This window comes from Doryrhamphus excisus, linkage group LG7 (assembly GCF_037039965.1).
Source record: "Doryrhamphus excisus strain RoL-2023G ecotype Guam linkage group LG7, RoL_Dexc_Guam_v1.1, whole genome shotgun sequence".
NCBI classification, from domain to species: Eukaryota; Metazoa; Chordata; class Actinopteri; order Syngnathiformes; family Syngnathidae; genus Doryrhamphus; species Doryrhamphus excisus.
In genome coordinates this window covers 16,152,476-16,179,889 of record NC_136363.1, presented here as the reverse complement: position 1 = coordinate 16,179,889, position 27,414 = coordinate 16,152,476, and the positions used below count along the sequence as shown (strand labels likewise).

General features: G+C 42.7%; 1 protein-coding gene and 1 long non-coding RNA gene across 7 annotated transcripts in view; one reads left to right on the top strand and one right to left on the bottom strand.

Annotated features, from left to right (window-relative positions):
* Nucleotides 1–348: 348 nt before the first annotated feature.
* rbm33a (RNA binding motif protein 33a) lies at nucleotides 349–23,024 on the bottom strand. 2 transcript variants are annotated; one of them, XM_058060947.2, is made up of 19 exons: nucleotides 22,813–23,024; nucleotides 21,338–21,416; nucleotides 21,011–21,059; nucleotides 20,841–20,911; nucleotides 15,611–15,908; nucleotides 14,135–14,269; nucleotides 12,646–12,814; nucleotides 12,381–12,568; nucleotides 11,440–11,827; nucleotides 10,678–10,739; nucleotides 7,986–8,103; nucleotides 6,994–7,361; nucleotides 6,300–6,554; nucleotides 5,888–6,178; nucleotides 4,892–5,605; nucleotides 2,978–3,157; nucleotides 2,207–2,392; nucleotides 1,800–1,888; nucleotides 349–1,682 (listed from the first exon to the last, which is right to left on the bottom strand). In XM_058060947.2, exons 1-19 carry the CDS (start codon nucleotides 22,829–22,831, stop codon nucleotides 1,634–1,636), a joined length of 3,708 nt encoding a protein of 1,235 aa, XP_057916930.2. In that variant the 5' UTR covers nucleotides 22,832–23,024; the 3' UTR covers nucleotides 349–1,633. The 2 variants fall into 2 exon arrangements, with proteins under 2 accessions (XP_057916930.2, XP_057916931.2); XM_058060948.2 differs by having other exon boundaries at nucleotides 14,153–14,269.
* A 2,141-nt stretch (nucleotides 23,025–25,165) lies between these two features.
* LOC131109212 (uncharacterized) overlaps nucleotides 25,166–27,414 on the top strand; it is a 30,190-nt gene continuing 27,941 nt past the window's right edge. For all 5 annotated transcript variants that reach the window (XR_013627754.1, XR_013627757.1, XR_013627756.1 and 2 more), the window contains exons 1-2: nucleotides 25,166–25,389; nucleotides 25,809–25,853. This is a non-coding gene — a long non-coding RNA (uncharacterized LOC131109212). The remainder of the gene's footprint in view (nucleotides 25,390–25,808; nucleotides 25,854–27,414) is intronic.

Sequence of the window (27,414 nt, the reverse complement as noted above, 5' to 3'; positions counted from 1 at the left end):
CGACAACAAGAAAGCATTCATCAAGGACGTGGATCCTGCGGCATCATTTACAGTACATGGGTGGAGGTATCACGCTCTAAAGAAACGCAGCGGAAGGTTGCCACCCACTTTGACGCTGCTTCCTGTGTTAACGTACAAAAGAAGCAAAAAGCAGATCTACTGAATCTTTGCTATATTTTGGGGGGTTTGAGGCTTTGTAGCACGCATACGGGAAAGGGAATATCCCTTCCTCCCCCTTCTGAATAAGTGTTGTGTTAAAAGGACAATATGTAAAATGAACATCACACACAGTGACACGTCTTTGGGCTACAGTTCAACAGGCTTCACATACCCGCTGGCTCACGGCTATATTGGCCATCTTTTTTATTTTCCCTCAAGATGTTCCGTCTCGTCAACACAAATATGGTCCAGTCAGTTTTTGTCTGCCACTTTGGCCTCTACATCAGACACAAACTCATAGTGAAATTAATTTCTGCCTGGACCTTTTGCTCATATAATAAAAATGTTACAGCTCCAAACAAAGGCTTGTGGGGGGGTAAACAGTGACTATGTACAACATTTCCACACAGATAATGGTTGCCCCCTCACCTTCCATATAACAGTGCAACAAAACTGAGGTCGAATGCGGTATCAATGTGACTTATTACCCAATAGTGTTAAAAAATGTCATTTGGTTTGCAGTTGTGGCCGGACAGTATTTTTAGAGCAAATTAAAAGGTGTCAAGTTGACGTGAGGAGCCATTGAGCATCCCGATGGAGTTTAAGTTACTGACCATATTCCGAAAAGACAGGCAAACGGCTCGGAACTTGGGACTAATTGAAGAGGATCAATCCAATGTAGACTTGATGGCCTAAAGCAACAAGAATTCCTTTATCCGTTTCTTTGTATGCATCCTAAAATCATAAAAACATAAAGAATAATCCTCAGCCCAAAACCAAAAATACACAGCATATTATTAAAAATTCTAATTCCAACTGTTCCTTTATCAGACAAATAAAATAGACTTGGCAATATGTTTGCAATCTGTAAACCTGTATTTAAAGTCAGTTAAAAGCCCTCAACAGTAGTTGCAAACCTATTCTATCTCCCTAATTCAACCAACAGAACCATGACAAAGGCAAAAAGCACCACATGCCAGACAACTCTCCTTCAAGCCCAGTGTTCCTAGTTATCCACTAGGGAGCGCTATGTACCACAAAACACTGGCTTCGGCATATGTGATGATATGCTGCCCTCTACAGAGAAATACGGACAACTACAACATCTGCCTGCCGGCGAAACACGCTTCAATAGAATCCAGACGTTTTAAAGTACGTAGTCATGGAGGGGAGCAACCATTATCCCACAAGAAGGCATACTTTGTGTCCATGTGTGATGTACGGAGTCATTGCACACAAACGAGACTAAAAGTGTGGTTTGTCTACTTTGCACATTGGTAGGGTCGCTGAACATGCTCCTAGTCACCGTCCTATTGTTGGTAAAAGTCGGAGATGGATGCCTCCGTGCGCATAGGATGGCTGACTGACCCCGAAAGAGTGGAGGCAAAGTGTCCTACACGAGGCTGGAGGTGTGAAGGGGAGGGCCGCCACATGGGGGAAAGAAAAGTGGACCTCCTCTCATTAGCGTTGCTCCTCATCCGTCAATCAGCTTCACGTCAATGTGGGACAAATCAATCATGTGCCTGTGTGGTGACGGTAACAATGGTGTTACCCATGACATAACCACAACAGGGATGATGGGGCGCATAGCTAAGCGCAATTGTTTATCTAAGGAAGGTTTAAGGGAAAAAGTGGATTACCTATGGAAGCTCATTTGAAAGCTTGCTGCGTGCTGGGGACTTGAAAAGGTGGCGATTGCTTTCCTTTGCTGAGGTATCATTCTGAACGTCTGCAATACAATACAAAGAGTGCAGGTTGGAAATAGTCCACGCGTTTTACCCACAAGAGGGAGCAAGGGTGGTGAGGGGGAAACTAGCTGAAGACATTGGTGAATCACAGCAGTAGGGGGCACTGTAAGCCCACACAATAAGAATTATGACTACTGTTGCTAGGGAAGGTGCCAGTCAACACGCCATTCATTTCAAAGACATCACTTAGATCAAGATCAAAAATCATTTGTTACATTAATTGTTTCTACAGCCAGAAATAAATGCTGGTAGATCAAAGATCAAAAGACAACAATCCAATTCAACAAAGTTCTCCTCACCTCTATGGGGCCGATGGATCTCAATAGACTCTGCAGCCGCACATCACTGGTGGATGAAGAGAGGCCCTCGATAGTAACAGTACGCCGCTGATTTTCCGTGACCTTTTGGCCTTGTCGGGCGGCAATGGGACCGCCGCGACCCATGTGAGCACCCCCTCTACCTCGGCCCTGCCCGGATACCACAACCTGGACCAGACACGGCAGACATGAGGGGAGTTAATGCGAGTGGAAATGCTCCCTCTCGGCATGCTGATGATTTCATTCCCAATCCAACAGTGGCAAGATGAGTTATAGTGTTCCCTAATGGAAAGACTGAGGAATAAAAACACACCTCAGCCATGGCTGCCTTTCCCATGATTGACTTATCATATTTCTACAGAGAACATCAACGTCACAACATGATCCATGTGTTTTGGCACATCTTCATAGGGGGGCATGAGTGAGAGGTGTAGCTGCAGAGGAAGATGACGGGGGAAAGAACCCCTGATAGAGGAGGGGGGCATTGTGTTTGTGTGTCGTCAAAGGGGGGGGGGCACAGAACGGGAGAGCAACCGTGCAGTGTTATGGTGGCTGCCTTAGCCTGTCAGCATCACCGAGTGTGACAGCAGCCTGGTGGTGACAGGCGTGCAGAGAGGCCAGGGGACCTGGTGTAGCCCCCCGTGTAATACTGCTTTCAGCTTGTCAATACTCGTGCACCTGGCACGCCGTCTTGTCTTCCTTTGACTCCACAGTGTTAGTTTATCCTATATACTGTATTCACTGATGACGTACCCTGTTCTGCTGCAGGTGGCCCATGACTCCTTGGCTTGTCTGCTGTATGCCCCCTCGACTCGCCTGCTGTCCGCCCATGGTGATATTCCTTTGGATGCCCTGCTTCAGAGGGTTTTCTGACCAGGCACCTTGTTGCTGATGCTGTATTGGGATGTTCACGGCCTCCGGTCCCTTTCCAGGCTTAAAGGATGGACAGGCCACAATTAGTACATCAACCAGTGATAGCAAATTCATTAAAAAAACAACTCATCTTTGGGATGTCATTGATCTTACTACCAATTGCATGTTTTTGTCACCGCACACTTGGTTCCGTCAGGCACAGAGAAAAATAGCATGGCTCTGCTGAATAACGATCGAGCCAAAGAGGTGATGGTCTCATTATCAAATAAAGTCACAGCTCACACTCTGTCGGGGAGGAATTGAAGGTCGTCTCCTCCCCAACTCAGTAGAGACATGTGACAGATCAATACAGGGGAAGAAAAGAGGCGATATCTGCGACCTGTCCCCGGTTGAGAGTAAATGGATTAATCCCCCCTATAGAAATCACAGCTCCGATTGCGCCCGTCAAATACTAAGCTGCATTACACTGGAACGACAGCAGCTGGATGTGTACCCCATCCCCCTCGCTCCCCCACCTCCTCCCAGGCCTTTGTGTCTTGCAACGCTTTGTATTATGCTTGATGAAAATATAGTTTGCCTCTTATCACTTTGCCTAAGCTATTCAAATCCAAATCCTCAAAAGTGGCAACTTTCTTACACAGGTATTATGCAGGCCCCCTCCTTCCTTTCCAGCAGGAAAGATTAATTACAAGGGTCTTGGATTGGCATTCCTTTGTTACCTCACACCTGAGGGATGGCTCGATGGGGAAAAGCGACGGAGGGATGACAGAGCGGAGATAACATTGTCAAGCTCTCGTTGATGACAGCAGTACAATGAGAGAATCTTCTTTTCACCGCCGTTAGCCGTCCCTTTCCATCTCTCCTCCACCTCACATCCCAATCCACCAGCCCCCTCCCCTCTCCAAGATGTGGCACATCAGATAGCTGAGTGCAGGTTTCCATTAAGGCACTGACACCCAGTTATCTTCATCTGCAGCTTGATCCTCTGGGATGGGAGTCGGAAAGCCGCTTATTTTAAACAATCACATCTCACCATCTTGTGTCTCATCAGTGTGAATGTTTAACATGCTTGCTTTTTGTGATTATTCAATAAAAGATAGCTGGGTAATTAAGGGCACAGCAGTAACTTATCAAGTCACTATAAAATGGCATGATGCTTTGCTAATTCGGGGGCTTTACTGGGGTTACTGTCACTCTTTACAAGATGCCCTTATAAGAGGACATCAACCTTTAAGAGCAGTGATGAAGTGTTCCCCCCAACTTTGGAGATAAATGTCATACTCCTCTCTTGAATGCCTTGCTGTTCGTTAAGACACTAGGTCTTAAATATCAGTCCTTCAACCTTACAAGAAGAACAGATCAATTTGACCAAAATGACATCCCCTTCTCATTCCCATAGGTTAGATATCTTTAGATATAGACAGAGCGAGCATCAGTGGCATTTTAATACATCAGATAGATTCTATAGGAAAGTTATGTCAAGGTTAGTAATGCTACGTTCTGACTGACACTGCTAGAGAGGCTAACAATGTGTTTATTATGCTAAATGTGGGGTAGAACTGCGTCAAATCATACACAGACATTTCCAAAATTCTGCCCACCTTAATTAACAAGATAGCAAATTACTCCTGCTACTCTACACCACCCACAATAATAGAAGGCAGGTGGTGCTGTAGAGGTTATGGATCAAGTAAACAAATTTCCCCACTGAGGGATGAATAAAGGCATATCTTAATCTTAAAGGTCACGCGTGAGGATAAAATGTGTCAAAAGAAAGCAAAAAGATTTGCTCACCCCGCCTGAAAGTTTGACCACTCTGACTTTTTGCGGCACCTGCTGGCCTTCGCTGTCAGCAAGCTTGGCTCGCTGCATCACAGTTCTTTTAGCCCCGGGTTTAAGTCCTTGAGCCTGGGGCTGACCAAGCCCCAATGAGGGTATGCTATTAAGGGGGGGATGAGCAAACTGGTTAGGAGTGCCTGGTTTGTTTGCATTCTGCAATCCGCTCATCCTTCTCTGCTGCTGCTGCAGGTTTCGAGGTTGCTGTCTCCATTGCTGGTCTGGACCAAGGGTGGGAGTCTGTGGTTGCTGGTTATTTCCCTTTACCATCTGCAAGCGTGCCTTGACATTGGGGCGAGGTGTTTGCATAGGAGCCATGCCATTGGGATTGCCTTGATTATTTATCTGATTTAATGATTGCTGTGTTCTTTGTCGCTGCTGTTGCAGCTGTGGTAGCTGTCTTTGTTCCTGGGGCTGCTGCGGTGGTGGTGGTACCGCTGGGTGCTGTATTGAGGGTGCTGCTGGTTGGTTTTGTTGGGATGGTGGATTCTGTAAAGGAGCCAGACTTTGGGTTGGAGTTTGGGTGTTGATCCTATCCAGGAGCTCCTTCTTCCGGACCCCGGCTTGCATCTGCCGCCTCAACTCCTTCTTCTTTAGGATCTCCTCCCTGAGGCGTTTCTGCTCCTCAAGCTTCATACGGTACTGCCGGGTCTCCTCATCCTCATCTGGGTCCTGGGGTACAAAAAAAAACAAAACAGTCTCCAGTGACTAGAGGGTATGACACTGAGCTGAAATGAGAGTTCAAATCCCAGACAATGAAGCAACTGTATTGATCTGGAAAGAAGCTACTGCCAATAGCAATAGCAACCATGCGATTGGGTTTTGAATAAACAAGTCACCCTCATGCACACTAATAAGCTTGACTGATTCTACAACTATGGGATAATGACTATTAATTAATCATGAGTTTGTACATTGAGGGAGTCAGAAGAGGGAATCTGTTTGAAAGCTGACCTGTGGTGCTGTGCTGCTTGGGACTTCTTTGCAAACCACAGTCCTGCCCATGGCCCCAGGCTGTAAGGGAGTCTTTGCAACAACCTGGCCTCTTCCTCTGCCACTGCCAGGCACGGTCTGAGCACACTGCATGGGACGCACCCCCTGTGTTGCCTTGGCAACAGGCCTGACGTTGGTGGCAAGGGAGCCGGTGGGGCGGGAGCTGTTCATGTTTGTGTTGCCAGGTGCTACAGGGAGCTCCCGTAGGTTGCTGTTCCGCTGAGGATGCATGGGCTTGGAAACAGGTGTGTTCTGGAGAAAGGGTGAACAAATGTATATATTTCAGCATTTTGGTTTTTGCATCATTTTAATTTGATGCAGGTGATTCTGACTGACTTGTCAACTAATGAGAACCAGATCTAGACTCCCTCACCATTCTTTGCCTGTTGGGCATGTTGCGCTGCTGGAGGTTTTGAAGGCGGGGGCTCCCTTGTCTCGGACTGCTGTGCTGTTGATGGAAGAGATTTTGTCCATGATGCATCAAGGGTGGAGGCTCATTGAGATTTAGCTGTTGTGGCTGCTGATGATGAAGCAGCTCCTGCCGATGAGGCTGTTGGTGGATGGGCTGATGAGATGGCAAAGGGTCCTGATGGGGAGGCTGAGAGAGCGGGGGTCCGTGGATCAAACCCTGAAATGTAGCATCATTGTTAAAGTGGTAGCAGAGGTATACGTTGTCACTGGAGCTGCCGTTCTTAAGCTCTACGGTGGGTCTGTCTATGTAAAGTTTAGAATACAATCACTAGAGGGCGCTCTTGTCTACATCTCATGAGAAAAGTAGGACTACAAATAGGCAGGAGTCTTTCTCTATGCTTCACTAGCACCGAATATCATTGCTGGAGTTGTTTATTCATGTACACACTACAATGGTATAGCAATCACTGTTGCCAACCCATACATAACCAGGTGCAAAGACAATGAAAATTATAAAACCATCGTACAAATAACAAATTCACAAGAAATAGAGCAGGAAATATTGTAAACAAGACTGACAGCAATGCATACATTTGTCAGGGTAACCTTAACTACAAGAGACACAAAGACTGACACTGGTTTTAAAGAGTGCTTACCGTTTGGTGTACCTGCAACCCAAACTGGGCCTGTGGTGGGGGGAAAAGGTTTCCCTGCTGACCGAAGGGCTGACGAGGGCTCATGAAGGGCCTGGGCTGGTTGGGAGGAGGACCTGGTTGATTCAAGCCCACCATCCCCTGGTGACCTTGGGGAGGGGGAAGACCCGGTCTTAGCGGTTCCCTAGGAAACAGTCCTGGCGGGCCCTGACCTGGCTGGCTGAAGGCAGGCCCTGGTGGGCCAAAGCCAATGTGTCCCTGACTAGGCATGTGTTGCTGCTGATGCAGGTTGGTGTTCAACAGCGGGCTGGGGCCCCGGTGATCAAACATGTGCTGCCCTGCAAAGCGTGTTGGATCAGCATGTTCTGGGCCTGCATAAAAAGAAACAAACAACAACACTGGGATGTCAGTTGTCAACCTTCTGTTAATCCCTCTGAATGTGTACTGTGCAGTATGTCTATGTGAGGGCAAACAGGAAAGCAACAACTGCATTCTGTTCTGCATTAGCAAATATTAATACATTTAGTCCCACCGCTCACTCAAATGAATGTATATACACAAACATACATTTCACATGAGTGTGGCTTATGGAGCAGCCCCTCAAAGCTAGGAGCACACCCTGCAGGTATACTGTCAGAAGTAATGTGTCCAACGAGGCATGGGCGGGTATGAGATTATGACCATATGATAACCTTGGGGAAAAATATCACAGTATTATAATTACAGCTGTAAAATGTATTACTTTTAAATTGCATTTTTGAAAAGAAGAGAACATGGTGAAAGCGGAACATTCATTCATTCATTTTCTACCGCTTTTCCTTACGAGGGAACATGTGTATTTAAAATAAATATGAATAAATATTAATTCTTGCAGTCTACTGTGGCTTTCTTAGTAACAAAGACTAAGCAAAATGCAAATAAATGCAATCAAATGGTCCAAGGAGGTCACAACATAAATGAAGAAAACTTGTAATTATGGAATATTGTAACCTCACCTCCCATAAAGAGGGGCTCTCTGTCCTGGGGGCCTTGATGAGGATGGGTCCTGAAGGGCTCCATGTGATGGCTTTGACCAAAATTGTTTGGTATGTGCTGATGGAAGTCCCCTGGTCCCTTTGAGAAGACAAAAGAAACACAATTCAGGTTGACTAATTGAACATCAGCATGGATGCTAATATTTATGACAGCAATCAGTGTGAACTTGAGAGCTAATCAATATGAATGCTACCGGGGGCTTTACTGATAAACCTTCTGAAAGTCGAAGCTAACAAGGCAGGAGGATTTCAGGAGGGGATCAGTGCCCTCATCATTGTTTCCAACACATTGTAGGTTCAACATCTATCTTCCAAGAAAGAAGATAACAACCTTTTAATCCCTCATTGGAATTCAATTACCTCTCATAACAGTCTTCATGGTTCTTTCAAACATTCATCTCTGTTGAAAAATTAACCAGCTATTCAACATGTGGCACTTCCACAAATGGGATGCTTGACTCCTCCAAGCTTATTGTAAATTACTTAAGAGGCTATCAAGGCTTAATCCACCTTTATTCTAGTGTCGCGTGGCCGTGTTTAGAAAGGCGTTAGAAAGCTCAGTGGCACCAAGAGTCCCAAAACTTGCTTAACAGAAAGTTAATCAAAGGGGCTTAACAAAAACAGGGGGATCACTCTGGGAGAGCCGTCAAAGTGTTTGAAAAGGTCAGGCAGGCAGGTTTTCACAATGTAGCAGCTCTCTAATAGCACGGCTCATCCTCTCCATTCTAATCCTCCATAAACAGGCTACGGGCTGTTCAATACGGCGGTGATGCTGAGGGATAACCAAGACTAATCATAATGAGAGGTCAAAATTCCAAAGTATGCAATGGAGAATGTCAGCTTGGTTTAAGCACTATTGTTCTCCCTCCCATAGACATTCAAATTGTGTCCAATCACTATCAGACCTGCCGGCCTTAAAGACGTTTTATACATGTTTTGTACTGTAGAAACATGTATATTAATTGCCAAGATTCAGTAACATAGTTTTAGACTCATGTGAAAGACTACTTCAAAAAAAAAGAACATTTAAAACAGGCTCAATGAGAGCGCATGATCCAACAGAACACCAACAGCCAGTGAGGTACTTTGGTACTTCAACAAAGGGGCATAATCCAGATTTCAGAGATGAAACTGAAACCGGAAAAAATGCACCAAATACGCACCTGGAGGGTATTCAAGAATTCAATGATGAAAAAGTAAATGTTGGCATATTCAAGCCATTAAGCCCCATTCACTCCGTGCTTGCCCTGACCTTCCCACCTTTAAAAAACAACTCAAAACCCACCTCTTGAAATCTGTTTTTAATGTCTAACCTTTTATATCTGACTGCTGTGCCCTGCCCCGCTTTTACTCATGTTTTAACTGTACTCATGTTTTTACTCATGTATTAACCAATGAATGTTGTATTTTGGTGTGTCTTTTATTCTGTTTACTTGTTTTATTCAACTTCATTCTTTTGTAAAGTCTTTGAGTATCTTGAAAAGCGCTATACAAATAAAATGTATTATTATTTTTATTATATGGCAAAAACAAATGTATTCATAGTCTCCAGAAATAGATAATCCACTTTGGTTCAATTATCATAGCAGCAGGGGAACCCATATTTCCTATTCAGGGTTATATATAATATTAATTGTAGAGGCTATGACACCCTCCTCCTTTACAAAGGATTTTAACAATCGCCTGTGATGGGATGATAATGTATGATAATCATGAGCAATCAGATGCCCACTGATAAATGGGACGTCCTGGCTGCTAGGACACCTGCATTACAAATGGTGTCCTTGGCAACCGCAGCCTAAATGCGATTGTCAGCCTGCGAATTTCAACACTGTGCTCTTCATCAAACGAGTCTCTACATACCATGGCAACCCTACCAACACTGTCAGATTAGAAGGGGAGATCAGCTTCAATACGGCAACAAACAGGAACCATTGGGAAATGCCAAACAATGACACTTCACAGGAAGTAAACACAAATAGCATACAGTTTGATATGCTCAAGTGTAAAATTGCGTGTCATTTAGAAGCGCAGGATGCATTCATGCAAAATGCATTTTCCTGTGAAATGTTCCTGAGTCCTGGGATCCTTCATAAACGAATAGTGGGCCGTCTTTTTCCTCCCATAAGAGTAATTACTTTAAAGGCATTTCTGTCATCCCTTGGTGGGATCCCTTGATAGTGGAATAAAGCCCCTTTTCCAAGTTGAGCTTTGGAATACATGGTACAAAAGGGCGAGAGGCCCACCCCCGTCCCCATGAAAATACCACCATGTTTCATTAACTCAAATACCACTCAAAACAGTCTCCATGCCTTATGGGACACACTTCTAGAGGGGGAATTTGAAGTGGTAGTGTAACCTGACTTCACAATTCCATTATGTGTTGAGATGAGCCCCAGCCCATCCATGACCAGTTGCTAACCGCAATCCCAACCTCCAAACGTCTAAAGCCCCTATCGCGCTTTTCCAGTTGTGCAGCGGGGCTTGTATCAGTGTTTACAAATTGGCTTGAACAGTGTATGGACCACGGCGGGCGGTCTAATTGCTATAATGATACTAGCTTTCACACAAGAAAGGTCGCTAGCCCTTAGTGTGTAGTTGGGGGAGTGAGTGTGAGGCAAAAAAAGGAGGCAGAGGAGCAGCTGCTACTCACGGGGAACCTTTGAGGGCCCACAGTAGGTCTGGGCTGGCTCGGAGCAGGAGGCATCAAGGGCACTGCAATGAAAGGGAGGTGGGGGGAGCAAAGAAGAAGGGGTAGAGAGGGGGATGGGAGAGGGAAAATGAAAATGAGGGCCAGTAGGCAGGGAGAAGGTGGTACAAGGAGGGGACCATTAGAAAATGCCATTCAAAAGGATTTTACACACACGGTGCAAACAGTTGAAGATACTGTTTATACAATATTATACTCAAAAGAAAAACACCCCCACCCTCTCATACACATGCAAACATGCTCTGCAAGATCAATTTCAATCTCAGCCCTAGACAGGAATGAAATGTTGATGTCACCAGCTTAAATAAAAAATGGAGGATAAACCCATTAGTGGCAGACATTCACTTGTCATTCACCCCGACGACAAAATGCCATTCTAATCCAGACACCTTGTCAGGACAGCGGGCAAAAAAGGCTTAAATTGTTAGTATCAACGATGGGGAGAAAAAAAAAGTGCTGATCCAGTGGGGTCCATTTACAATGCAAAATGATGAAGAGAGCCTGGGGCAGCAAGTGGATATAATAAGGAGAGATTGGGTTGCTGGAGCTATAAATGTAGTATGTGTGAACGATGCGATGCTATGGAAATAATAGTACATTTTATGGTGATTTCACTTCCAGTAGCAATTCCCCCTTTTTACTGCACTTTTTGACCCCTAGATAAACACAAGCATTAATGTGCATTTTCACTGCACATTCACCAACCTGGAACAGAGGATGGCGCTGAGCCTCTAAAGTGGGGGTTGATGTGGATATTTTTGGGTTGTTGAGGCGGCTGCTGCTGTTGCAGCTGAGGAAGCTGCGGAAGCGTCTGTGGCGGCGGCTGCTGCTGGTTGTGATGTTGCGGGAAACCGGGTGGCGGGGAGCCCATCAGTCGTGAGGGTAGCTCCATCTGGGGCTGCACAGGTGGCGATCGGTGAGTCATGTGAGGTGGGATAAGGGGCTGGAGGGGTTGCTGTCCGTGTGGCCGTCCGTGCTCTTGGAAGGGAGGAGGACCTCTGATGCGGGAAGGTTGGTGGTGGTGGTGGTGGTGCAGGTGCTGTGAGTGCAGTGGCTGTTGATGGGGAAGAAGGAGGAGAGGCATTCGAGAGGACTGATGGATGATATGGAGAGAGAGATGGGGAAGGAATAAAAACAGCACAATTAGCCTAAAATGAAGATAAACGTGACATCAGTGCTTAATGCTATGACTAGTCTGACTATCAGTTCATTAGCTTTAATATTGGGATTCTCCTTATGTAAACAACCTTTGGACCAATGGAATTGGACCAATGTTCCAAAAGGATTGTGTTCAACCTTCAGGCTTACTCACACTAAGCCATTCGTAGCATCCTGGACTTAGTCGTGATTTCCTCTCCTGTCCTCAGCTCACATTGAGAGTGTCATGGCCAGTTTGCTTGCCCCATTCTGCTGTATTTCTGCAATTTCTCTCAATTTGTGAAGTACTTTCATTCTTATTTGGAGTAGTTATGATTATTTACTGTGTGCAAGGTTGCAGCAGTCATTAATTACTTAAACAAGGGGCAATCTCATTAATGAAATATGTTCTATTCTGCTGTACTACCACAGTTTGTCATAATGAGTGAGTAAGCCCTTGGAGGTTCCACTGTATCCCAGAGAGAAGCAATGACAACATTTACTTTTACCTGCATGCCCATGTTGCCCCTCTGGTGGAACTTGTGGTCATTCATTCTGCCTCGATTTCCTCCTCTCAAATTGTGCATTCCAAAGCCGGAAAAGTTTCCTCTTCCTCGGCCTCCATACCGATTTTGCCGCCTCTGCCGTTCTTGTTGCTCATACTCTATCAGATCTTTTTTGGCCTTCTCTGAAAGCTCTGAAGGAAGGAGGGCACACAGATGTCAATCTTTTGAAGTCATATGAGATTGTAAAGAATATACACAATGCACCTACCTAGTGTTTCGGGGATATTCCTCCTCTTTGTGCATGTATCAGCCAGCCGCACAACACCACTGTCCTTTCTCTCTGACTTGAAACGGATGCGACCAGACCCTTCGTCTTCATCCTCCTCATCATCCGAGTCCTCCTTTGTTTCTTCTTCAGGAACACCTTCATTTTCAACCTGAGGACAAGAGTTCACATTATACAATAAGGTCTACCATGCTTGACACACATATTTGTACTACATGTAAAAATTCCCGTTTCCACTAATTTTCACCGTATTACTGATAAATACTTGAACAATAACTGGCAACCGTCTTCTCTAACCACCCTCTTTCCATCCTGAGCCTCTTTGGTTGCATCACATACACCTTGAAATGAAATCACATCATGTCATCTTATCGCTGTTGTGCAGTTTATTACTCCTTCAACATTTACTGCAGACGAGAAACCACCAATCTGTCATCACACCTAACAGCTTAAACATTATCATATGGTGAGTTGAAACATTGATTGAAAACAGGGGTCTCCAACCAGAGTCCGCTTTCAGAAGTAACGATAATAAAACAGGGATGTATTTTGAAGATCGGATGATATCGGCAACCTGAAGTTAGTTCCACGTTGGCGTTGGATATTCGGTTCCGCAGCTCCAGCGGGCGTTCCCGCTCAATGCGCCCTGACTGCTGTGTCACTGTGGCTTGTTGGTTATACTAGGGACCACCAATCAATTACTATTGGGTTGAAGAGAGTTTTAGCAGCAGCAATAAATGCTACGGCAATGCCATTGATGGACTATCCACATTGAAACAGGATTTTGTGAAAATGGCTTCCAGAATGGGAAATCCTGAAAACACTGGCTTGTCATTTCTGTATAGATGAGCAAACCACCGCTTTATGAAAACCATGACATCAGTCACGTGACCAGAAGTGAGCTTTGACGCTAAAATAATATCTGAATATTTTGCAGTCAACATTCCCCTGATATTTTCTCTCGTACTCCCATAATACATGCAGAAGTAATTCCATTTTGTCAAGAGACTTGGAATGCACATGTTCTTTCTTGTTAGTGTTACATGGTTCCGTCTATGTCTGTTTACAGTGCCACCCGTAGGTCTGCCTTGTATATTACATTGTTTTCACCCAGTGAATCGTTCACGTCTAGATTAAACTATTTACTAATTCGACACAGAGTTGACCCAAATGTTTTTCGACCCGCAAAAAAAGGAATGTTTCCGTGTGGACAGGGCCTTAGCCTGTGACCAGCTAACTCAATATGGGACAAGTACTTTTATCTGGTTAAACATGCACAAGTAAATGAAACATTTACTTGCAATGTCTCAAACTTTAGCACAAAATGTGACCATTTAGTTACAGTCTGGAGGCCTGCATCTTAAATGTGGTTCACGGCACAAAAAACATTTCTAAAAAAAGTTTAATATTTGTTGAGTTTCAGTGTGCGGCAAAATGTGACATTTTGGCATGGAAAGCATATTTGGCATACCACATTTGTCTCAAAGACCTGAGAGCCCGCCGTAGAGCCTTCCGCCGCTTGCTGTTCTTCATCCCCTAACTCCTCCTCCTCTGGGGCCACTTCCTGCTCTTCCCCTTCATCATAAGACGTTTGGTATTCATTGTCCTGGTGATATCACAAAGATATTCCAAAATGTAACTTTGCCAGATGTTTGCCTCCTCCAGACCTCACCACATCGGAAGAAATTGCTGGATGGCAAATATTAAAAAGTGTTATATGGGGGAGTTTTAGGGGAAGCATGGTGTAACCCCACCCCCTCCTGATAGCAAATTACCATAACAGTGGGAGCACAGCTTCATTACTATTCCTGACAGCATTTGAAATTCAATGAGATGTAAATGATAGACATGATATAGAGAAATGTGGGCAACAATAAAAAAAACTACTCCATTCCAATTCAGACACAATGTGCTTTGCAAATACAGTAGCTGTCATAATATAAGGCTCGTAAACATTTTAGATGATAAATCAGATTGAACTAAAATCTACCTAAGATGTGCTGTCACATTAGTCGCAAACAATGAGCACCATTCAACAAGTTGCATGCCATAAATTAAAACGTTCCCTCAAAACAAAAGTCACCGCAAGTAAGGTCAGAGCCCGAGCACACGCACACACACACGCACACACACTGTACAATGACATGCTTCATTAGCCGTCCAAACAGTGGCAGAATGCAGGCGTAGAGTAAAGACAACAGCTTCATCCTTTCAACTGCTCAGTGTCGTGCTCTGCAACATTTGGTCCGACATCAGTGACCTCTGACCTCACAAATGAACAAACATTCTCACAGCCCCACATGTAGAAAAGCCTGACTGCACATTTTCTTGACTTCCTGCTGGTGTCCCAATACTTTAGTCCACATGTTGCCTACCTGTCAGGTGGCAAACAGCATGACACCTTGCTAAATGGACCGTAGCGGACATTTGCACAAGGATCAGCGCTTATCTTTCATCCTCTTAGTTTGGGAGAACAAATGAGAGTCACCATCAATCATGAGAGATGTGTATAGGGTTGTCCTCAGGAAGGTCAATAATCTTTTCACCTGCATGAGGCTTTATCAGATCCAGATAAAAGCACCCCCCCCCCCCCCCCACACACACACACACACATTATCCTGGGCAACTGGCAGCACATCTGCCCGACACAAAGCAGCTTCTTACTCCCTCAAAGATACAAGGCCCAAGGTCACAATGGCTCTTGGATTTGGAGACCTGCCACCAAAAAAGCTGTCAAGACAAACTTTGTCAGCATGATGGTGAAATGAACTGGCGGCAGGAGATAGCCAATCTAAACCTCTTCAGTGCCTAAACGCCGACCTACATCTCCTTTTCCTGAAGAGATAGATTTTCAATCCTCGCTATCAGCCGAAGGGAAAAGAAAGATCTGTGGGCCACAATAGAGTGAGACAGACAGGGGAGGGTCATGCCGGTAAACAAAACTCACTTGAAAGTCACCATCTATAGGCTCATTGATTTGGATGTCGAGCACTTCATCCTGGAACTCATCCTCAGCTACGTCTTCCGTGTAATCCACGTGGTCTCCATGCACATCATCCTGGCTGTAGTCCTCTGTGTACTCCTCACCACCCTCCTCCGGGTAGCCCTGCTCCCCATCCCCTGCCTCGTAGTCCTCTGTGCCCAGGTTGACTACGTCATCGGAGTAGTCTGCATTCTGCAGACTCTGTTGCTGGTTGAATGAGGTTTCCAAGCTGTTCGTGGCATTGAGGCTCACATCCTGACCACTGAAAAACCAAATTGCACTCGTCAGACAACATACACACATTATACACTTTCAGATGCGTTCAGAGTAGCTGATTGTAAATGTGTGTGTGGGTTGGGCTGATAGTCAATGCAGTGATACAAACACATGAAAGCGAATATCCATGTATTGCAATCGCTCCTCCACAGTAACAAGTCAAAATCTTTCACAATAAAAAGCAACAGACACCAAATTTAGTGGTCTACCTTTCTGACTAGAAGAATGATAAATAGCCTATTTTGATACAAAAACAGACTCATGTGTTAATAAAGAATTGAACATGATGTGTGTGTCTAACAGAACCTATACTAGCCACGTATTCAGAAAATAACGATTCAGTGGCACAATCCAAAGGAACAGAGGTGAGCGCGAGCTTTGAATGCTAGGAAGTTAGTCCACATTGAGGCAATTATTGGCTCAAAATGGCTACTAAGTATAGTAAAAAGGTTACAGATGACTGTACTAAGTCAAGTGCAACTTATATATCACATGACAAACTTCTTCTCTACAAGAGAGGAGAAATATGATCTCAGGGAAGAACTAAATCTGAAACACTTATATGCTAGGACTACGTTAAAAAGCCATAGCATTTCAGTATGTGGAATCAAACTATGGAATGTATTGAGTAAGACCCTCAAACAATGCACAAAGATGAGCCAATTCAAGAAACAATACAAGCAGTTGATGTTTGCTAAATACAAGGATGAAGAGTCTTGAACCAGTAATGATGTGCAATATACAGTGCATCCGGAAAGTATTCACAGCGCTTCACTTTTTCCACATTTTGTCATGTTACAGCCTCATTCCAAACTGTATTAAATTAATCTCTTACCTCAAAATTCTACACAAAATACTCCATTATGACAATGTGAAAAAAGTTTTTTTTGACATGTTTTGAATTTATTAAAAATAGAAAACAAAAAAATCACATTTACATAAGTATTCACAGCCTTTGCCATGAAGCTCAAAATTGAGCTCAGGTGCATCTTTTTTCCACTGATCATCCTTGAGATCTTTCTACAGCTTAATTGGAGTCCACCTGCAGTAAATTCAATTGATTGGACATGATTTGGAAATATAATAACTGTCTATATAAGGTCCCACAGTTGACTGTGCATGTCAGAGCACAAACACCAAGCATGAAGTCAAAAGAACTGTCTGTAGACCTGCGAGACAGGATTGTCTTGAGGCACAAATCTGGGGAAGGATACAGAAAATTTCTGCTGCTTTGAAGGTCCCAATGAGCACAGTGGCCTCCATTATTCGTAAATGGAAGACGTTTGGAACCACCAGGACTCTTCCTAGAGCTGGCCGGCCTTCTAAACTGAGCGATCGGGGAAGAAGGGCCTTAGTCAGGGAGGTGACCAAGGCCCCGATGGTCACTCTGTCAGAGCTCCAGCGTTCCTCTGTGGAGAGAGGAGAGCCTTCCAGAAAGACAACCATCTCTGCAGCAATCCACCAATCAGGCCTGTATGGTAGAGTGGCCAGACGAAAGCCACTCCTTAGTAAAAGGAACATAGCAGCCCGTCTGGAATTTGCCAAAAAGCACCTGAATGACTCTCAGACCATGAGAAACAAAATTCTCTGGTCTGATGAGACAAAGATTGAACTCTTTGGTGTGAATGCCAGGCGCCATGTTTGGAGGAAAGCAGGCACTGCTCATCACCAGGCCAATACCATCCCTACAGTGAAGCTGCAGGTGGACTCCAATTAAGCTGTAGAAAGATCTCAAGGATGATCAGTGGAAAAAAGATGCACCTGAGCTCAATTTTGAGCTTCATGGCAAAGGCTGTGAATACTTATGTAAATGTGATTTTTTTGTTTTCTATTTTTAATAAATTCAAAAAAAGTCACAAAAAAAAACTTTTTCACATTGTCATAATGGAGTATTTTGTGTAGAATTTTGAGGCAAGAGATTAAATTAATACAATTAACATGACAAAATGTGGAAAAAGTGAAGCGCTGTGAATACTTTCCGGATGCATTGTATATCACTATATTGACACTTACTATGGTACCCATTATGTCATTGGATGGTCATATCACCTCGTACTTCGGTATGTGACAAAAAATAAAACAAAAAACCTTAAACTATATTAGGAAAACAGGAAGTGAACAAATGTAACAGTTACTGATTGTAAAAGTACCAGATGGAGGGGTAGGATTTAATAAGCTTTGCTTCTTCCTACTCCTTTTGGACATGTGGAACTGTGAACTGATTATGTAATGCACTCAATTGTAATCTGATGCATGTTCAAATGAAATAAAACCATTTACATTACCAAACTTCATTTAATATCGCAAGTTAATTTTTATGCAAAAAATGTGGCTGCTAATGTGTTATTAGGTGTTATTTTTCAAGCCACGTTGTTCCTATTTTATGTGTTTGTCACTAATGTGAACTTTCACTTTGACAAAAATTTAGGCATATATATTTAGCCAAAATGTCAAATTGGATGTATTGCCATGGATGTCAAAGTCAAACACACCGAGGACCAAAAAACCAAATGTGCTACAAGCCGAGGGCCTGACTGGTTCAATGTTTATTAAAACATTTTGAAATTATTGCACATAACCTATTGAAACAAGACCTAACACAGTGGATAGTATTTAATGATTAAATGAATAAAGCAATATTTTGTTATGGCTCTGTCAGTAGCTTCAAGGGAAACATTTTCAACAGGCAAACAGCAGAGAAGTAAACGTCCTTTAAAAACAAAATATTACTATTAAGATAAATGCATAAATAAAAGTGAATGCATTATAAACTGAAATGCATTATGGTGCTATGATCCTACTGATCACTGCTTTCAAATAGTAAAATGTGAAAATAAAAAAATAAATCAAATCAGTTGTATTCTTCCTCATGGCTCTGATCTGCAATTTTCCATTCAACTGAAAAATTTACATAAATAAAATCCTCCTAAGATTATATTGCTTCATTACAGCCAAACTTTCTCCGCACAGAAGACACACAGGTTTGCCTTTTACCTCCGTGAAATAGGGTGACCATATGTCCCGATTTGTGTGGGACTGGCCCGCATTTTAATGATTTTTAATGCGTCCTGCAAATTGACTCCCTGTCCCGCATTTCTGATCAGGCACCAATTTTCAAAAGTGCGTCTAAAAAGCTTGTTTTTTTTATCAAACGCCTGTGTGGGGAGAGCAGACAACACACAGTGGAGGCTATCATGGGGGCGGGTCGCGTGCTGTGTGTGTGTGTGTGGGTGTGACTGTTTGTGTGCACGACTGTGACAGGCAAGGGTTGCTGTCAATCAAACAACCGGGCACACATGCAGGGAAGTCAATTCAACACACGGCGACAGCAAGCCTTTTAGCGACACGTTGCATTGAAAAAAGATTTGAGATGAATGAATGAAAATGGAGAAATCTGAGCAAAGTCAGAAGACTGAAGAAAAAGAAATGCAGTTACAACAAGGTTAACTCAACATATGATGAGACTGACTAATTCCAGCCTTTATTGTGAGCTCCTATATATTGTACGTTACTGAACAGTTGGCAAGCTGTTCCATATGCATTTTTGGTGTCCGCCGCGAGCGTCATCTGCATCCCACATTGTCCCCCACAAGCATACTCCCTGTCCCACATCTGGTGAGTTTGGATCTGGTCACCCTACCATGAACTCTCTACTCTGCCTCCCACCTGGCTTGAAACCCCCTGTTCTCAGCGTCGACCTCACGCTTGGCCATTTTTGAGGAGGAGGTAGATGAAGGTTGATCTCTGCTCCGACTGCTGATGAATAATGAAGCCGCTTGTGCGCGCTGCAGCGACTTCGCAGTCTACCGTTGCATTGTGGGTAATGTAGTGTTGGTGCGTGCAAAACACTAGAGCAGGTGGCTGTAGCTTGCGGGTCGGTTCTAAAAATAATAAATTCAGAGGCCCATTGATAATTAATTTGCGGGCCTTGACTTTGACATATGTGGTCTAAACAATGCTACAACATAAACAACACAATAATTGTTGTTTTAGATGAAAATAATCGCTTTTTAACAATATAACACAATGAGCTATTTACAGTTTCCTCATTTGTAACTGAACTGCGTGTGTGCATGCTTTGAAATTTCCCTTAAGTGCTTAACCTCCTTTGCGCTACACGGCGAGATGCCTATTCACTTCCTGGTTGCTGCGAGGCACGTATTTCTAAGGAGATACATGCCAAGCTCTTATAAAATGCACTATTCGGTTTAAAACTGCACCATACATGATCTCTTCTATTTTGAGTTGCATAGTTGCATCATCAACTCTTTGTGCCTCTCATGCCCAAAAAAATATAAGAAAGTTGTATGAATACGTCTTTGGGAGCCAGCGGGCAGGTTTTGGTAGCGAACGAGTTTAAAAAACAAAACATTTGAATATTATTCGACTATGGCCAAAATCTAATGAATCAGATTCAACTAGCAAAAGCCCTAGTCCTGATTCAATATTGATATAGTAGCTATCAGTCCCATATCAGAAAAAATAGTATCATATTATATCAGCCTGCACCAAAAATCTCCAGTATAAGCACTCTGACACAAGCAGTCCATTTCAGACTCTGCTCCTGCACTCCATGCAAGAAATGTTTGGATGTGAATAGAGCACATGGACTACAGATGTGGAGTAGCCGAGTGACTCAATCATATATTATCGTCACGTCGACATAACAAGCGAATGGACTTTGAAGTCGTCCTGTCCTTTGAACGTAATGAATGAAATAAATTAGTTACCACCGTTACACGCTATTTTTGACAGTCCAAATAAAAATTAAATACAACAATATGATTTCAAACCTACTTCACATTTAAGAAAACAAACTAGATTTTTGTTCAGCTTATAATCAATGTGCTTAACGACCCCAAAAAAAATTCAAGTATGTATGGGGTAGTCAACAAGCATAAGTGTGTTATTTTTTTACCTCACAAGATCCTCATCATCACTTTGAAGAAGAGCATCATTCAGCTCCTCATCTTCATCTTCAGAAAGGTTCTGAAACAACACAAGAAAGTTGAAAAGGTGACAGAAAATATCAACATTTTATGGTATAACCAGTAAAAAAAATGTTTTTCCTTCAATGTATCCCCTTACCTTTTTACCCAACGGTGAATCTTCCTCCAGTAAATCCTCTTCCAAGTCACTTTCAGGGAGAAATACAAACAATAGATATGATATGATAGCTGTTAATGGTCTAGTATATAAATATGTACGTTGATGCGAAGCAGTCTGAATCATTGTGTAGTTGTGATGCATTCAATAATAAGGCTATGGTTTGCAATGTCAAAACAGTGGACTAGAGTGGTGCGCTTGCAGCGCATTCACGGGTTGCAAGCACACATCACCTTTACAATTTCAAAGACAAAACACCAAATTGAATGATAGACAATTGGAAAACTTACAGAGTGGGGATCTACATACCTGTCAAAATCGTCATCTTCACCTCTCCTCCTACGTGAACGCTCAGTTCCAGGTTTGTCATATTCATCAAAGTTATATTCTGCAGGAAAAAAAACAGGATGGTCATACCTCGTGCAGTGCATCATCGCACAGTAACGATTCAAGATTCATTTGCAGCTTTCTGCAAATAAATCTTTTTTTATTTGCAACATTTGTCATTTTCTTCAGTAAAAATTTGTGCAATACAGTTAAAATGTACGGTATACGTGTACCACTGTTAAAAAAAGCCCACAATGTCCATGTCTTTATACTTCACTGATGGTGTTTTTTTCCTCAAGCGATTTTGCACTTTCTTCGATGGTCCATGAATGCACCATAGTTGTGACTAGCTGGATTAAGCCTGGATTGTGCATTTAGCTTGTTAGCTTCTGTCACTAATGAACAACAGTAATTGAAGACAGAGGGTGCTGTCATTTAAAAACTACAACACTTTGATTGCAAATGTTGATCTGAAATCAGAAGAGAATGACAACATCAAGCTAGTAGGACAGTTGGGGGGGTCAAAAATTACTCACAAATTTGCTGGTAGGTGTGGAACGCAACCCTTCCCTCAAAAATCACAAACTGTATCAGACTTCACATGTCAAACTAGCTCAAATGCTTCTGACTTGACAATGAAAATAATGCTGATTCATTGTTAAAGAAGTGTTACATGTGTGTTTATGAGGCTGGAGTTCGCAATGGTGTACAATGACGGTGCTAAACTAGTTTACACCATATAATATAAGAAATATAATTCATATAATTGTTAGCTTTTGTGACTACATTAGAGGGAGAACCTGCATAAATGACAAAGAGCCTGTGGAATACGGTTGGATCTAATCTAAGGTCAGCTGAGTGCACATTTGCACTACTCGAGGTTAGCGTCAATTAAATGCATACTTATATCAACTATCTGACCGAACCACTCTCAACAAACTAACACATTGTAATTACAACTTGGTCAAAACATGTCTCAACGCGAACACGAAGTGCATTTCCCCATGTTATATTTGCTAGCAAGATGCCAAGTGGCTAATACCTGGCTAGCTAGATAGCAACAACTAAAATAACACAAGGTAAATGGAGTACGTTGTCCATGATTGGCTCGATAGATACAATTATTTCAGCGTACTACAATTATCGTGTAGGTAAAGTGCATTTTCCCCAGTAAAACCATCCTATGCCATGTTAAATGATGCTACTTTCCCGAGGCTACATCTCATTTAAAGCGAGCCAAGACTGGAGCTTAGTTTAGCGTACAAATACACCTACCAAACACAACCTTATATCCTGTGCAATCAATGTTTTATCAAATAAACAGCCATTTTGTGAGCTTTAACGGGGATGTGGACGTGGGATTTTCAACAGCGGTGTTTGGCTGTGTTGCGAAGATGCTAGCGTTTAGCCACTCGGCTAGGTTAGCAGAGCGCCGTAAGAAGAAGAAAAGAGCTTACCCTGCTCGCTGGCCGACATGATGCGTTGAGCGCGCCGCTACGAGTCTGACTACACCGCTGGGGTTAACATTTAGTTGTTAGAAATTCACCATTTCTACCGCGCAAAACAAGGGAGTGGAATGTTTGGGGCTTCGATGTAACAACAACTGGGGCGAACAACTGGAACTAGCATCGAACAAACATGGCGGCGATCCATTGTGGCGAGGAAACAACAGCGCCTCCATTCGGTCAGTTCCGATAACAACAACCATACATGTCATGCTGAGTGGAATTAAATAATATTAAAATGCTAAAATCATACTAAATCAAACAATATAGGACGAGCTATTTTGGTTCTTACCTTAATTACATTTAGAAATACAATCAGATTTTATGATTCACTAAAACAGTGCTGCCATTGTTTTTGTCCATCCAAACAAAATGTTTATCAATTAGTTTTTTGTTTATTTCCAATAAATGATGAACTTTCAATGTGTGTCTGGGGTTTTTTATAGCCTAATAAACAGCTGTAGTTCATAGCTGACAGAACAGTTATCCAGCATGAAATATCAATATGTTTGATCAATACTGTATGTATAAACTTTGATATTGAACGTTGTTTTGGAATACGCTCCATGCTGTTGGCTGAAATTCAAAACAGTGCAAGCTGTTCATTCAGATCACTTTGATGTTTTTTTAAATTCACGTCAACCATCATTTATACCCAAAGATTTGATTGCTGTCCACGCTTGAGCTACAGTGGCATTCCAGGGCCCCAAATTCCTCCTGGGCTGAAAAAGGTCAACAAAGACGCAGAGAGAGAGCAAAAAGAGGTGAGCAGTGAAGTGAAACCTCATTGTACTGGCTCATTATGGACTCCCACTGTGAGGAAGAAGCTGTTTTGTAGCACCACTAGGTCAATATCTACAAAGCTGGCTGATGGAGGGGCTCACATTTTGCTTTTAAGAAAGTGTCACAGTGTGTATAGAAATCGACTACATTTACCATGAACTGCTTCAAATGAAAACTGCATAGAAAAAAGCAAGAATTGTTATTGTCTTTGTAGATGTGATGTTTTCTTTTTCATATGAATGCATTAATCAACGCATACCAATATTTACTGTATGTAAACAGCTGTTTCTGAAGCCATATAAGATATTCATTTCCCCCCTGGTTTCGCTTTCCCAGGAATTTTGATTTCTCTTCCAAATAGATGTGAAAAAAGGAGCTGTCACACTCCATTATGGTGACCTCAATGATTCTCTGCCCTGTCCAAATGCAGGGCTTTTCCATAACAATGCAAATTAAAAGGGTGCCGAGCAGACAGAAGAACATGTCTGTGTGTCTGACACAATCCAAATTTTTTCTTCCTCTCTGGAGTTTTTTATGTTTTGTAGCAGACGTATGAGACCCTTAGAGGTTGCTTTAGTGTACAATGGATCTCCGCATACTCAAGACTCAGCATTTACGGCCCCGAGATTTGTGTTTACTCCAAATATAGGCCAAAAACTCATCTTATTTACCGTAAACTGGTAATAATTTATAAATACGTGATAATATATAGATAATTTGTACAACATACATGTAACACTGCCCACAATTTTTACATGTTTAAGTCTCTATGGTTCACTTTTTTTAATCAATAATTGAGATTGTGCACTTTGAACACACCATAGTTGATGTGAGACATGAAACTCACAAATAACTTTGTGATCACCTTAACATGTCATTCATGAGTAGTGAGCACCTACACTTTATACTTTAAAAAGCAAAGACAGAAGGGGAGGGTTAGTTACAACTTTTATTGCAAATGTTGATCTGAAGTCAGGTTGGAGGGAAACAATAGTAAATTTCTCTCAGTTTATATAAAATAAATGTGAAAAGTAGGAATCCATTGTACATGAAAGTATATGGAACAAGCATGCAGAAATACATCTATCACCTACATGCACAGCTGACATCTTCCTGACATCATAGAAATAATTCATTTATTTATTTTTATATACAAGTAGACTCAGATGAATGGAATGAATTGAAGGCAATGCCAAAATGTTATTAGCATTTTAAGATGCTGTGTTAACTTAGTGTACACAATGAAATCTATAAGATGTATTTCATAAAGCTGATAAAAATGCATTTAGTATGTTCTTTGTAAGCAGCTCGTGAGCCACATCTGCCAAAAATGAACTGCTCAACTCAGACTGTTGTTTTATTCAGCAAGCTGTCAACACCGCGATCTGGGCGGGCCGTTTCACACGTAGACTTCTTTGATTGGACAACGGACTGTGCCCCGCGTTGTTAGTGGCCTGGCGCCCAGTCACTCAAACGTTGTCGCCGCTTCCCGCGCCATTTGGCGTGCACGCGCACACATGAGCGCGCACGTCGCCGCTGGGAGACTGTCTGGACTGGACTGTCTCTGAATTTGACAAATAGGACACACTTTTACCTCGTCTTCCTCGACTCTTCACACGGAGGACAGGATGTGTGCCGAGTACTGGCTTTTATCGCCCCCCCCGAAACGCTCACAGAAAGTGCTTTTGAGAGAAAAGGATGTGAAAGTTTTGACGTGTCAGCAGATTTGGCTTAATGCGCAGACAGGTGAGTTAGCATGGCGCCGCTAAACGTCAACCTTGATTTAGACGGCTTGCTAGCATTTCATGTAAAACGTCCATACCACAAACAGTCTGACAGCTGTGATGTTAGCATCATGTTAAATCTGTCCTTTTCATGTTGTCAAGTTTTGCTCTGATTTGACCCCCCGGGGGAAGTAGGAACACGTGATGTACCTGTCATCTACCTGTTAGTTACCCAGGTTAGCCACCTGTGAAGTAGGTCACTTGTGTTTTTCTGATCACATCACCCCAGTTCTCAGCTCATAGCACGTCATATGTCTTTTATCTCAGCCAGCCTTCTTATCGGTGGATGAGGAAGAGTTGTTTTTGAACTGTGTGGTCTTTTTGTCTCTTTTGTCCTCTCCTTGTTTACTACGATCGGTGCTGTCTGTGTGCTGCGTTCAGGTTCCCGGAAATAAGCAATACCCAGGAGTAAGGCAGCAGAGAAAGGTTGGTTGCTTTTCACTTTTTACACTTTTTCAGGCATTTGCAAGGGGACTATCATAATAATTAAATATAATAATAATATAAAAAAATAAATATAATAATAATTCTGGAATTATTTAGAATGTATTGGATGTTCTAGGTCAGTGAAGGAACTATGGCTATGGCCCATTAAGATTGAATTTCTATTACTACTGGTTACTCTATCTTGGCAATATTGTTCTAAGATCACTTTTTTCTGCTTTAAGATGTAATTTTCCTGCTGATCAATTATTGTGAAATCCATATTTCATCCCCACAACCACCAGTTAATCCCAGACGATAATCTACGTGACCTCACTGATTGTCTGCCGCCTCATGCCCGTCTAGACTTTTGTGCTCCATCACTGCAGTCTGCACAGTCCTCCTCCCTCCTCAGTGGAGGCTTTTGGGGATTCAAGATGGCTGACTCTGCGTTGTTGTTATTCCCCCTGTGTGACCTGTATGGCGTCCACGTGACGAGTATAAACACTGCCACTCAGTATCGTCACGTCACGGCGGTAGCCATTTTGTCTCATTCTCCAGACATCGAGCGTCTCTCACTGACTTTTAATCTCATTTTAGAATAGAAAGCCATCGTTCAACCTTATTGGTGCTAATGTATGCTGCATTATCAGGCATATTTTAAGGAATCCCATGTAATATTTAGTTGTTGGTTTTTTTGAATACGTGACGGCAAGGTGGCAAACAGAAGTACGTTTATTTTGTTTTCAAGATAAATTCTGAAGGCATATTGCCAAATAAAAAAATAAGCAATAGAACATATATGTTTCTCGCCTCTCCAAAGGATTGTACTCGGCTATGTCACATCTGTGCTAAATAACTCATAAAAAAAGATGTTCATTTCAAGGGGATATGACAGCAGCCGTTTGGCGTTGCTTGTCTATTTTCTGTTTAAACAAGCTTGTCGTGTGCCGGTCTTGTTAAAAGAGCTAGGAGCGCCATTCTGACATTCTGGGAGCTGACATTTCAAGTTACTTTGGCTGTGTGATGTTTATCTGTTTGCTGTATCCATTGACCAGCCTGGACAGATCTCTTCATTATCACCTATTAGTGTGCATACGTGTCGGCTGTCAGGATGCCGCCTCGGATTGCGTTGGTCGTATTCTGTCATGGTGTTTGACTGCTGGTAAATGACTTTTTGACTGGCGTCATGTCGCTCAGCAATGACTGGAATTGTAATTATGGAAAGGTGAGAAAGGCGTGGCAGTCTCTCAGCTTCAGTTTGATGTATTAAAGTAACGCTCACAGCGATACAAAGCAACCTGCTACAGGGATGGGCGATATGGCCTCAAATTCATATTGTAATGTACACTGCAGCCTTTACACAGTAGATGCCCGCTTTTGTAGGTACAGGCGAAAATGTCTTTTTTTTGGCATACAACTCACTTTCTCCCCTTCCGATTTCAGACCAACATTGCGATAAAAGTATTTTTTCACCCTCTCTTCAATGTGCCGCACACATTTGCTAAACACATTTAAAAATGTAAAATGTATACGGTGGTTGTGCATATTTGTCACACTTAAA